Source organism: Frieseomelitta varia, unplaced genomic scaffold (assembly GCF_011392965.1).
Source record: "Frieseomelitta varia isolate USP_RPSP 00005682 unplaced genomic scaffold, Fvar_1.2 scaffold_871, whole genome shotgun sequence".
Lineage (NCBI taxonomy): Eukaryota > Metazoa > Arthropoda > Insecta > Hymenoptera > Apidae > Frieseomelitta > Frieseomelitta varia.
The window spans coordinates 228107-240535 of NW_025110669.1; the positions used below are offsets into that span (position 1 = coordinate 228107).

At 41.9% G+C, this 12429-nt stretch overlaps 2 protein-coding genes across 4 annotated transcripts in view; one reads left to right on the forward strand and one right to left on the reverse strand.

Annotated features, from left to right (window-relative positions):
- LOC122536779 (nuclear migration protein nudC) overlaps positions 1–12429 on the forward strand; it is an 83958-nt gene that overhangs the window by 5904 nt on the left and 65625 nt on the right. The gene's annotated exons all lie outside the window — the stretch shown is intronic.
- LOC122536780 overlaps positions 1–12429 on the reverse strand; it is a 57899-nt gene that overhangs the window by 4499 nt on the left and 40971 nt on the right. Inside the window, exons 1-2 of one of the 3 annotated variants that reach the window (XM_043669453.1) lie at positions 10737–10975; positions 10173–10675 (exon numbers count right to left, since the gene is read on the reverse strand). The exons of 1 other annotated variant lie outside the window; for it this stretch is intronic. In XM_043669453.1, the coding sequence (XP_043525388.1) occupies positions 10173–10238 (66 nt within the window). In that variant the 5' untranslated portion in view covers positions 10239–10675; positions 10737–10975. Of the gene's footprint in view, positions 1–10172; positions 10976–12429 lie in introns of those variants that run through there. One more of the 3 variants, XM_043669452.1, reaches the window with a different exon arrangement.

The following is a 12429-nucleotide window of genomic DNA, read 5'->3' on the forward strand; positions in this document are numbered from 1 at the left end:
AAAAAAAAAAAAAAAAAAAAGAGAGAAAACAAATTCTGAAGAGGATTTTGGGAATACCCCGGTAGAACGTTAAGAAGTCGTCTCCTTTTATTGCCTCCTTGTGGACGTTTTGTTTCCTCCGGCTCTTATCCATTATGGAAAAGATTTGTTCGCCAAAAAGCCAGTGACTCGGTTGGAATTTAACACTGGTCTTGGGAGATGTCTTGGACGTTGGTTAACCGGTTGCACGAACGCGAGCCAGTGCAGGTCGAGGATCAACAGCCAGAAGCGCCATGTCAATCGATACCTCGGGATACGTTTTCTCGTTACTGATACCACGAATCGGTAGAAAACTCGGTGTCTAATGAGTGTCTCGCGGATGCGTGCAATCATAAAAAGATATATGTTACAAGGTAGCGATAACAGATTCCGTGGTTTGACCTTGTTCATCTCGTGGCAGATCATTTTCGCGAGCGATTGCTCTCTGAAGAAAAAGATTACAGGCACTTAGCTTTTTACTTCGTTTCTTTATCTTATCTTAAATTCCTGATAATAACTGTGGGATTTATAACTTGAATTTGTGTAAACACGGACAATTAAAAACTAAAAAAAGAGATCGAACGAGCCAGACTCCTAAAATTGTACAAAGTTTACGGTATTTTGAAATCTAGACCGATTATTTTTGCCTCTTGTGTTGAGGAAAGATATCAATATTTTTTTGCGAGGGGTGGACGAGCAAATTTTTATAATCTCGAAACAAAGAGCTCGGCTAACAAAAGGAAGTTCCATAAAAACTTGGGATTCCCAATGCTGCCCGTACGTTCCAAAAGGAGAAAAAGGTCTTGTTTGACAATTTACAAGAACGTACCGCTAGTTCCACGAAAAGCTATGATATTCGCTAGGAATTTTAATAAAACATGCACTCATGAATATGTTGAGTCATTCTGCCTTTCGCTGTGACTGAACGAGCTTGTTTCTTCTATTCGACACCTACAATCTGGCGAACCGGATTTCACGTTGCACTCTCAATGTATTCAAGTCCAAATATTTTCTGCGATATGTGTTGCAATAAATTAAATGTGCTTTTGTTTTTTTAGCTATTCGTCGAAATTTTGTCATTCGACATTCAGCATCTTCCAACAGTCGATATTTCTTGAGAGAATTATCGTTCATAATGACAGAGGAATATCAACAAGTATCTCAATAGTTGGCAAATAAATTAATAGAAAGTTTGTTATTAGCTAAAGAATATTCCTTCTTGTTGTATCTTAATGTTAAGATACAACAACTTTCGATAATTATCGGCAATTTAGCGTTACCTCAAATGTTTCGCTATTAACCAAATCACGACCCGTTTAAAGTAATTCCTGTTGCTCATTAACACATGTTATCCAAGTATGTTACGTGTCACCTGAACTAGTTATTACATTAGATTAAGTTATTTAACATTTATACGTCCACATGTCCTATAGTCAGGAAATCACGAAGACCCATAATTCCTTATATACGGAGCAGCTTCAATGCTTATCGCAGCTCAGAAACTTCGCAATTTCCATCATGAATAACACCACGATCGTTGCTCTAGGATTCGTTTCGTTCAGGGATCCTTTTAATAACTTTGCATGTGTAACAGTGTGCAAAAGATTTGATTCATAAAAATATTATGAATATTATGAAATATCAGGAAGACTTCAGATAGACTACGCCACGACTTGTTTCTTCAAGATATAGTTAGTTGATAATTAACACATTCGTATACGTACGTAATACTGTTTTATAAACCGATCGTTTTACCAATGTTTCTTAAAGTGAACGCAATTAAAGCAGGGAATTTAGCTCGTTATCTAATTAGAGAACACAAGGCAGAGCTTCCATTCGTATCGGTAAAACGACCTAGCCGACAACTCATCATTTGCCACAATAAAGATCAGAACCAGGGAGGCAATAATTTTAATAATGCACAAGTTTCGACACGGTCTCATTTCCATCCTCGACGGCGTCTTCGAGAGCGCGGCCCATTTTCACGCCGATCTCGCGCCGCGTTGCTTCACTGAAAGCATAAATCTAAGGCCCGTTTGCCACGATCGTCTACATATTTTGCAACTCGCGAGCCGGGCTCATTACATCGGCCATTGCATCGAGGCTTCACTCTGTTTGCCGCACGGAGATTCGTCCTGGTTCTTCCGATGAAGTCTCGATGTTAAGATCGAATAAAAAGAAAAAAGAAATTAAAAGAAAAAAAAAAAAAAAAAGAAAGAAGAAACGAAATTTCTGCCATCCGTGTATCGATGCTATAATCGATGTTTGACGTGGTAGTCAGCGCGTCGATGTTGGAGATGATGGGCTCTCGATTGACTTTCGATATTCCGATCGAATCACTTGTAATGATGGAAGATTCTCGTGAGATCTCGTCCTTGAGACTCCGTGCGTCTGCTGGCTCTGGACTAGACGGAACGCGGGCATCTCGTAGATTATGAAAGAGACCGGGCGAGCGTTACGAACGGAGATTCTGCCGCGCGTGAAACCGTTGCGGGCCTCCTGTCGTGCGCGCTGAAGACGAAGATTCATGGCGAATGATATACGGGATGAATCGCGGATAGATTCTTCGTTTAACGAGGCTGTATTGAATTTCACATATCGTCGGTTTGAAGGTAGAAGAGCGATGCATCTGGAAATACTTGAGATACTTGCAGTAATAAACCTTTACGCACCAAGCCATACCGGGCAATATTAGAAATTCCTTAAAATTTTGAAATCATCTAAACGCGCGAGAAGCAAGTTGCTAAAATAGTTGTATAATTAATAATTTCCTATTTCTCTTTATCAAACGGATTTTCCTTATATGGCTAATAATTGTATCGAACTTTTAGCAATATCCAGCACGAAATGATCCGTGAATTAAAATTGATACGTAGAAGAAGCTGCTCTGGTAATATTCAACGATCCTGTTTAATAACCTTGACGGCCATTTAGATAGATCGCTGTTCGGATAGTAATTGTCTCGTTGGTTATATTCACGATATTCGTTAAAATAACGCTACAGGGATGGCTTTCAAATGATCTTAACGATCCCGGATGCAATTAGCCCCGAACATCGAATAGATATAGCCAGTTTCAAGTCGCTTCCGTGGCGACAAGGTCCCTATGTCCCTCCGTTCCGAGTATTTTCTTTTTTTTTTTACGATTTGTCCTCGAAGGTGTCTCGCAAAAGTGTGAAAAGTGTAACGTGAATCGTTTAGTTTGTCTAAAGCGTCCTTCTCGCCTTCCTCTTTCCGCGAGGTCGGTACAATTGCCAATTAGCAGATACCAAACCGATCGAAAATAGGTCAATCGATCGAGATCACATAAACGTACTCTCATTCTTCCCCTTATTAGACATTCCTTTTGAGATCACTTTAGCATTTTTTCAAAGCAAGATGACAGCAAGACAATGAGACAAGTCCTTTTTTTATAAAAAAAACAAATGTTTAAATTGTATTTGCAACTTAATTTTACGTAAATTGAACATAGTGCGTGGAAATGTAAGAGGAAAATGTAAACGAGCATCAATTTCAAATCAGACTTTTATTGCAATCTTTCCCACAAAAGCCATTCTGCCTTTACGCTATTCATTGCGATGCAAATTTGACATTTCTCGACAAACGGAATTACAAATATTTTGGAAAGTTTCCAATATACGCTCATCGTCGTCATCATCTCTCAGTGATTTTCAATTCTGCATCGACACTGCTTCAAGTGTTTATGATTCATTGATAATTAATTCCTTAATGACTCACGGTTGTACGAAAATTGTTTCTTAAATCATTTATTCCTCTATTTTTCCATTAACAGCTCCTTCGTCCTATTGAAATTTCACAACAGCAAGAAAGCATGTTTGTCGCGTATCCGAACTCTTGGCAAATACACACCGCGCCGTTTCACTGATTCACTGAATAGACTAGCCGGAGAGAAGGAAAGTGATTACGCGGAGAGAATCTTCGAGAGTGTGTAAAATAAAGACACGTTTGGAGAAGAGGAAGAAGAAAGCCGTTTGCTCGCGCGTCTGCCTCACCTATACGAATCACGTTGAGCGTCGTTGAATCTTGTGTGCGTACACGTTCCACGGTTTTCACCCGGCAGAACGAACGTGCTTATCTTTGGGTAAGCGGTAGTGGCTGTTGCATGAGCGGTCGAAGGACTCTTAAAAATCGAAACGGCCACGCCGTTCCACTTCCGCGAGCTGTGTCGCCCGACTCCGGCTCCGGAACCCTGTTTGCGAATCTACCTGTCTCTTTCGTAACGTGCTAACACCATTTCGGAATGTATGCACGTAGCCGAGGATAAGAAATTAACAGAGTCTCTTGCAGTTCGATACCAAATAATCTGTTTGGAGGAAAGAATGCCACGGATCTTTATCAAATTATTGGTTTGTTCAATTTGGCTCGTACGTGTGCAATTGATCGTGTTTGGAAGCGTTTCATACATTTGCGGGCATCGCTAAGTTTGTTACGTTTGTTACATGAGATTTCCTTAACTATATCATGCGAGTACTATTATGATTATGGAACGAATCTGAAAATGTAACATGATATTTAATACGAGTATATATTTCGCCAGGGATGAAAAAGCGTTTGAACGGCCAATTACTTTTTATTACATGTTTAACGTGATTGGTCATACTAATTTCTCAGCCAATGTATATTTTCAGTGAATGTCTTTTATATCTTTTATATCTTGGATTTTAGATTGGTTTCACGTTGCCTTTGCCTTCGCATCACGTTAATCATTTACACTTTCGTTCGTCCACTGTATGGAAATTCGAATCCGTGATTCGTTTAATCGGGTATTAAATAAATTGCAAATGAAGTTCTATTGTTCGTCGATTATTGGTCAAGGTTGTCGGCAACCATGTTAAGTGATTCTTGATTATCCTTGATTATCTTTATCTTTTGATTTCTGCACTTGTTGACATTTTGATGTCTGAATATTTATAACCAAAGATGACCGTATACGGTCATCACAGTAATTAATCGAAGTGACCCGTGTGATTCCGTGCAACTTTAATACCTTATTCGTTTAATTACTCGAAAAGTTCTCAGATCCACTTTCTTGCGAACGATGCGCTTTATCTCTGTTGGCTTACGATTAAATCCGAGCTCCTCGGGTGAACCATGGCACAGTTTGTCTTCGTCGCGATGCGTCAACGTTATGTCACCGAGCGTACGCGCGCAAATTTAATTAGTCCGAGTGATTTGCACGCTCGGTTAATCCTCCCTTGCTTTTCTCTGGCCGAATTCGCCGATCGTTTGTCTTCATTAATCTTTCCTCGAAAACCGGCCGCGACAATCGGAGACTCAGTTCTTGTTATCTTTTTATCTACGAAAAGCCCTAATTTTCCATGTTTCCTCTCCCTCAGGAATTTAATTAAACGTGTTTAATTAAACGTTCGGTCTCTGATCACATCGCCGATTTCTACAGAAGATCGCGATCTTTCTAAACAACAGGCACAAGTTGTAACGAAAACTTTCCATTTCGTTTATCTAAATTTCGCTATACGCGAAAACCATCCTGCTCGTGCGTTTGTAACTTTCGACAGCTTTCTAACTTCCTTGCACAAAAGACTATTACGACCGATTTATTCGTTATCATCATCATTACGACCGATAACTTTTTATCCTTGATCCCGTTCGTTTGTCGCGATCAGTGACCACGAAACCGAGATTCAAACCAATCTTCGAACCTCTCTGGCTCGATCCAACGTTCTTCGCCTTTGAGATTTTTTCTTGCCGAAAAGAAAAAGTCCTCGCAAAAATCCATAAATCAACGCGATGCGCGAGGCTATAAATAAACCAACCGAATCCAACCAAGAGAATCCATTGATTTCATAACGGTCAGTTCTTTTCGCAAATTATTCACGCGTCTTCCAACCGTCTCTCGAGCCTCGTTACGCTGTGATAATAACGATGGTCGATGACGATCGATACTGGCATTATGTTCTCCATCATCGGCGCGAATTGTCACGAGCACGCTCCTCCAGATCTGGAAGAACCTGTTGCCGGTCCTCTTGTCGATCCTCGGGACCTTCTCTAGGTCGTTTGGAAACGATCGTCTCTCTGGCCCCCATTTGCATTTACAACGTAAAGAAATCTAATCTAGCACTGAAAGCTTGCAGACGACGTTCGTCCACCTCGTTATTCCTCTTCGACTTGGTTTTTCCTCTTGTTTTTTTCGTTCTCGATGAGCTGTGTGTGATAACGTCACGCGTCGACGGCTGAAGACGGTCGAAGTAGAAGCGGCTTGTCACGATCAGACGAATCAGCGAAACGATCTTTGCTTGGCCGCGCGAATGACGCGTGGAAAAATGTGGGGATACTGGTTTTTACGACTCTTGTATAATGGTTACTCATCGAAAGTAAGATTCGTTTCTAAATAATAATTAATATTTCGCAATATGATCAAGTACCATTAGAAAATCACTGTGTCGTCGGTGACAGGATTTTCTGCGCAGTCCTGTGAATTTAACTACGAAGATGGGGGTGCTTGTGAATTGGGAATATCAGGATCCGTTAGGTATAATCGCGGTGTCTTGAAGCAGAGAATGAAAGTTTGACACGCGTCGTTTCTATCACGTAACCTAACGAAATCTGTTTCCCTAATGAAGCAGGAGAAGAGGAGTTATATAACAGCGCTGGTTGCCGCCGGTGTTTCAGAATTTCTCTGTCATCCTTATCCATTAATAATCGTTTTCAAGTAGCAGATCAAGATCTGAAATTAATTTTTGTCGTTCGTTTACGCAAAAAAATATACTCGACAGTTTAATCGCTTTTAATGTAAAATTCGTTGTGCCTGTTTTACTCTTGTTATAATTTCTATCTATTGGAAATAATTAACGAGAAAAACATGTGTTTTCTTTTTTTTTCTTTTGACGATCTTGTTTCCCAAAGAAACTCGCTGTCACAACAACGGCACCCGTGAGCGTTGCACGAATCAATGTCGCGATCTCGTGAATTCCTTCCCTCAGGCGACATTTACATGCAACAAGAGAAAGCACTCCATATTGCAAAATCGATTTCTCTGCTTCGACCTTAGACGAAAACGCACCAAACTTTTTCCCTCCTGTCGATCAGCGTCCTTGCGTCAGACCTTGATTCAACAAATCGAAAAATTTTGTTGCTCATCCTCGATATCGTCGAATTTTTCGAATTTTTTTTTTTTTAGTAGACAAATGACTTTGTCGCCGATTAATGACTAGCAAGGAGATTAAACTTCAGAGTCTTCCAGATATCAAGGTAGAAAGTGAAATCCTCGAATCCTCCTAAGCGCGAGTTCCAAGCTGCTAAGGTCAACGACTGAGAATTGTTTTCGCACGTAGATTAATTAGTATTCTAATCTCTCGTGGATACGGGCGCTCAATCATTCAGCTCGATAGCTATGTTCCACTGTTCGAGACGCTGAAAATTCTCGTTTGACAAATGCGAGATACATCGCGGATCGATTAAAAATTCGACACTGCGAGAACGCTTCGGCGATAATTATATTAATCCTGCGTTTATTAATGCGAAGGTTGTTGTCGATATTTGCACGATTTGGTAAACGAAAGTTAAGAACGCCAATTTGTATTTTTAGTCTACACTTCTAATCCATCAAAAATACTTTGTATTGTTGTATGGAAACTTTTCCTACGAAATTTTTCCAACATTATCGGCTTTAGTCAATTTTTCCGAAGCACGCATTTTTCTAAATCGACACGAGTTGTTTCTTGCTTCTTCGTTTTGCGGCCTGCGTCACGAGATTCATTCGTGAATCTCGGGCTGATCTCGAGTAAACAATCGTATCTCGTTGATTTAAACTTAGTCAAAGCGGCCACTTTGTTTCTGACCTTTCACGAGCCGCTTTCTGCCGAGTTTCGCTATCGAATTCGTACAAGGTGAACGCGGTGGGATCGAGATAACTTCCTCTCGATTAAGTTCCTTCCTAATATTAATGTACTCAGCTGGAAGGCCGATCAGTCAAGTTACACAAGACGTCGTTGTATTGCAAAAGATTCTTCTCGCCAATATGTTTTCAACCGGTCGATATTTAACCTGTTAATTAGGAAAGTTGCCTTGCACATAATCTTGAACTTAATAACTCACTTGTTGTGGGGTACAGCGCCTCGTTCGCGATGCATCGTTACGTTTGTATCGTACATTGGAGTTTTATTTATTCGACGTTTGTTTATTGGAACGATAATTTAGCGTCTGATTAATGATAATGAAATCTCGTTAACTGAATCTACTTGCCAGAACGCGAACTTCTGTTATGCGAATGAAAAGTGATAGTTGGTGAAAAGAATTAATGAATTTTAATTACTACTACTACTAGAATTCTACTATCGCGCTTCATTTACATTTGTAAAAATTTAATTTAATCTATCAAATTAAAAAAATTCTTCGAACTGTTAATTTCGTATCTTTTTTTTTTGAAAATTGAAAATTCTTTTTTTTTTTTCTTCAAAATCTTTGCAACAAGTTGATATGAATTCTCATATTTATCGTAGTTCAGGCGGCAAACTTCAGTTTGAAAATTATTGTCGAGAGTTCCCCTACGCCTCGAGAAGCAACCTGAGCTCGTAAACGTTAGGACGGTGAAAGAATTATGAAACACGAATGTGAGAAACGGCCTACAGGTGGCTTGGTTACTCGGCTCCTTGAGAATCAACCCGAAGCTACAGAATTATGGAAATCGTTTTCCAACACGAGCCACACAGTCTACGTAAAACGCCTACACGTCCCACCGTGACATGTGACGGTTCTACTTGTTTCGTTTTCTTTCAAATGTGATCAGTGATCTCTTTTTCGTAAAAGTGTAAGGAACTGACTGGTTCAGTAGATCGTATTTAAAGTTTAGGTATCGCTGTAGGCACGAAAGTGAAATTCGTCTTTATCGGCAATTTTCGTCCCATTTTCTCGATCCACTCGCTACAAAATATATTCGGCAATTCTCATTTTAATTTTCAATTTTTCTGCAACACGGTAATGATTGTCCCAAGACTTTCGAGCAGAGGTGTACAGTCTCTTCGAAAAATGATGAAAGAAGAGGTTAAAATTCACAGACGCACCGAGCTGACCTCGATTCAATCGGCGTTCGATTCTTTATCGCGGGGAAGTTCCAGACGAATTTCTGACAAACGAACGGTCGTAACAGCCACGTTTGATTGCACAATTCGCATACATTGCAATTTGTACGCGATTCGTCACTGTGTCATTCGCACACGTAGGTTTCGCGTGCGGTATTTTCTATCAATATCTGAGAACTATATTGTTCCTCGTTTCCCAACCAACATCTATCTGCTGCGTGTCAATGGCGTCACGATGTGCTCGATTTTGCGTTACATAAACGCAACGTATCGGGGATGAGTGTCAGACTAATCAAGTATTCGCGGTGAACGCGATGTTACGCGGTCGTACACACGCGCACGTTGCCCGTGAACCTAAACTGTTCGACGCCTTTTACCGGGATATATCGATTAATCGGGACAGTTGTTCAGTTTTCTATTATATAGAATGTTTTATAATTTCTTTCCCCGATAGTGGTCGAACCTTTCACTGTACTCTCAACCATTTCTCATTAGCGAATGAATAAATAAATAGAACAGAAGACTAGAGTAGCAGTAATTGTTAATTATCGACGATCAAATCCGGAGAATCTAGTTCCTGTTGGATAACGTCGTGAAATTTTTCTCGCACGCTTCCTCAAAATTTACGCCTGCTTTACGTAACCAGCCTAAAGCCACTAATCACTAGAAACTAGACGAATACGGAGAGATTTACGATTTTAGCTAATTCGTCTGAAAGTTATCGGTAAGCTTTCCTCTATCCTCGACTGACAACGAGCCAACTTGCCCGGTCCAACGGTCGGTCTCCTATTACATTTTCCAGCTGTCTGTCAAACAAACCTCGCCAACGTGACTCGCTTTTGCATCGTGAAAGTCCGAACGAACGGTTCGGTAATCGTGATTAAATCTTGTCGAGCCGCAGAGGAATCGAGACTTCTGAATTGCGGAAGGAGTCGACGAATAGAAAGCAGAGAGATAGTTACAGAGAAGGACCACGGGAAGTTCCGCGGTACACCGGCCTATCATTTGTCTTCTAGATTTCCGCCGGCTAGAGAAGAGCCTAGAGACGGCTCTCGGCTGCAAATAATCTTTAACGTGTAATTCATGATGGACTTACATCAGGTACAAGATCCTCGTGTTCGTCGTTGGAGGCCTCTTCCACGTTGATTCGGATTCCGGACATGTTCCAGGGTGTCTTCTAGTTTCCTTCGTCCCCCTTTTTTTCTTTCTTTCTCTTTCGATAGATCACTTCTATATACCCTATACACTGCCTCTAGACCTCCAGGTCTCCTCCAAGGTAGATTTCCACCTAGGAGCCGCACTCTCCGTTTATCACCACTCCCGTGAACGGCTGGTGATCTCTCTCATACAGTTGCACGTATATTCCACAAGAAACGGACCGCGATTGCACCCTTGGAAAGAAAAAAGAAATTCTCCCTCTCGGTTCTCTGCGCTTCGTGACTGAACGACCAATCAGCCTGCTCGAATTCTAGAGAGCCAAGAGCTCTCTCGACGTCTTTTCTCTCTCTCTCTCTCTCTCTCTCTCTCTCTCTCTCTCTCTCTCTCTCTCTTTCTGTGTTTTCCGATCTGAGAGAGCAGGACGAAAGTATGCTCCTCTTTCTCTTTAGATTTCCCCTTCTTCTTCTTCTTCTTCTTTCTCCCCTTTTCCCTTCAGAGGTACTTCTCTCTTTCTCGGGAGCTGAGTCGAGTCGAGCGCACGAATTCACAGACGAAAGGCTGGGCGATCGCCGGTAGCGTGAACCACGAAGGGATTTTTCACCGGTCACAGAACGTGACTATTCGCGGTGCGTGTGTTTTCTAAGCGGGAGTACCGCACGCCGTGTCGTGATGGTCTCTCTCGCACGCGTGCGACTAGAGCCGCCGCCACATCTGGCCTTTGGACTGGCTGCCAGCAGTCGGCCAGATCGGTTTTATACCTTCGTATCTCCCACCAAGAGGGAGACGACGAGCGAACGCGCTCACGGCACCGTCGAACCTGCATGCGGCCGAGAGCTCTCCGCGGCGCACTCCACGGCCGCGGCCGAGACGATCGCTTCTTTTTTTTCTCTTCCTCCCCGGACTACGCGCGTGTACGCGTCCACCAGAAACACACACATGCGAAGGTGGCAAGTCTAGGCGCAAGGACGAAGTCGGGAATAAGGGAAGGGACCAACCGAGAATTCTGCTTGCGCGCGCCCTGTATCCGGAACCCAGAGTGTCTGATCCGTGCGTTTCTCAGGATAAAAGCACGATAAAGGAACGACTCGGTCATCGCTTATCTCGCACATTTTTCTCACTCTCAGTCTCGGTTTTGTGTTACCCGAGTTAAGGAAATCTGTTTTATCGTGGACGTTTTATTTAACATGTCGAGCGTCGAGTTTTGAACGAACTGTCTCAAAATGCCGCGTGCACCACTAACGGTACACGATGTCGAAATTTCGGAAATCTGTTATATACCTTTTTAGCTTTTCTGAGAGCTCGTAATTTATTTATTGTTACAATAAACGTCGAAGCCAGAAAGTACGTTAGGTAACATAAAAAAAAAAAAAAGAAAAAGAACAACACCATTCGTATTAAAAATATTTTAAGAGATAACGAAGAAGAAGAAGTTGTTGCACGAAGCAGAAACTTTACATGGCGTGCGCAACTGAGGTTCACCGTATACCAAATTTGGTACACGCGGCACTCGAAGTGTTAAACGGCACGTTTCGTACGAGTGCCGGTGAATTATTTTCCACTGGGCCGTCTCGACGGAGAAGGTAATCTTTACGGTCGATTCCCGGTGGACGATACGCTTTCTGCGTCTCTCGTGGAATTCAATACGCGTTGGTTATCGCGATGCTTTTTTTTCCATCTTATCCCGCCGAATTATCTCGAATTTTGACTCGACCAGGTTTTCCCCCGATTTTGTTTTTTACACACACATGTACACACACTTAGTTGGGAGATCCTGCACGACTGGACGAGTATTAATCCGACGGATTTTACGTGGGCTTCGGAATGACATACACGGTGGAGCGGATCCTCTTGCTCGCAAACCTGTTTCCACGTTTTCGTGCAGGTATGCGTAGGTACGCCGAGAGGGTCTCGTTCCTTTTCTGTCCTTTTAATCTCGCTCGCGGATGTTTTATTGATGAACGAGCCAAAGGGTGGCAGCCGAACGCGTCAGGTTTCTTCTCTCGAAAACCCTCGACTTTTCTTATTTACCCTCTGACCGCAGGAAATTCTTGCGAGCGCGCGATCTACCGTCTCGATAAACCGTCGACGAAGGAAATGTTTTTTTTTTTTTTTTCCTCCTTGCAATTCTATTCTAAGAATAGACGCCAGTCCGTGGTTCTCAAGTTAATGTTCGCGTTAATTAAAATCTTGACACT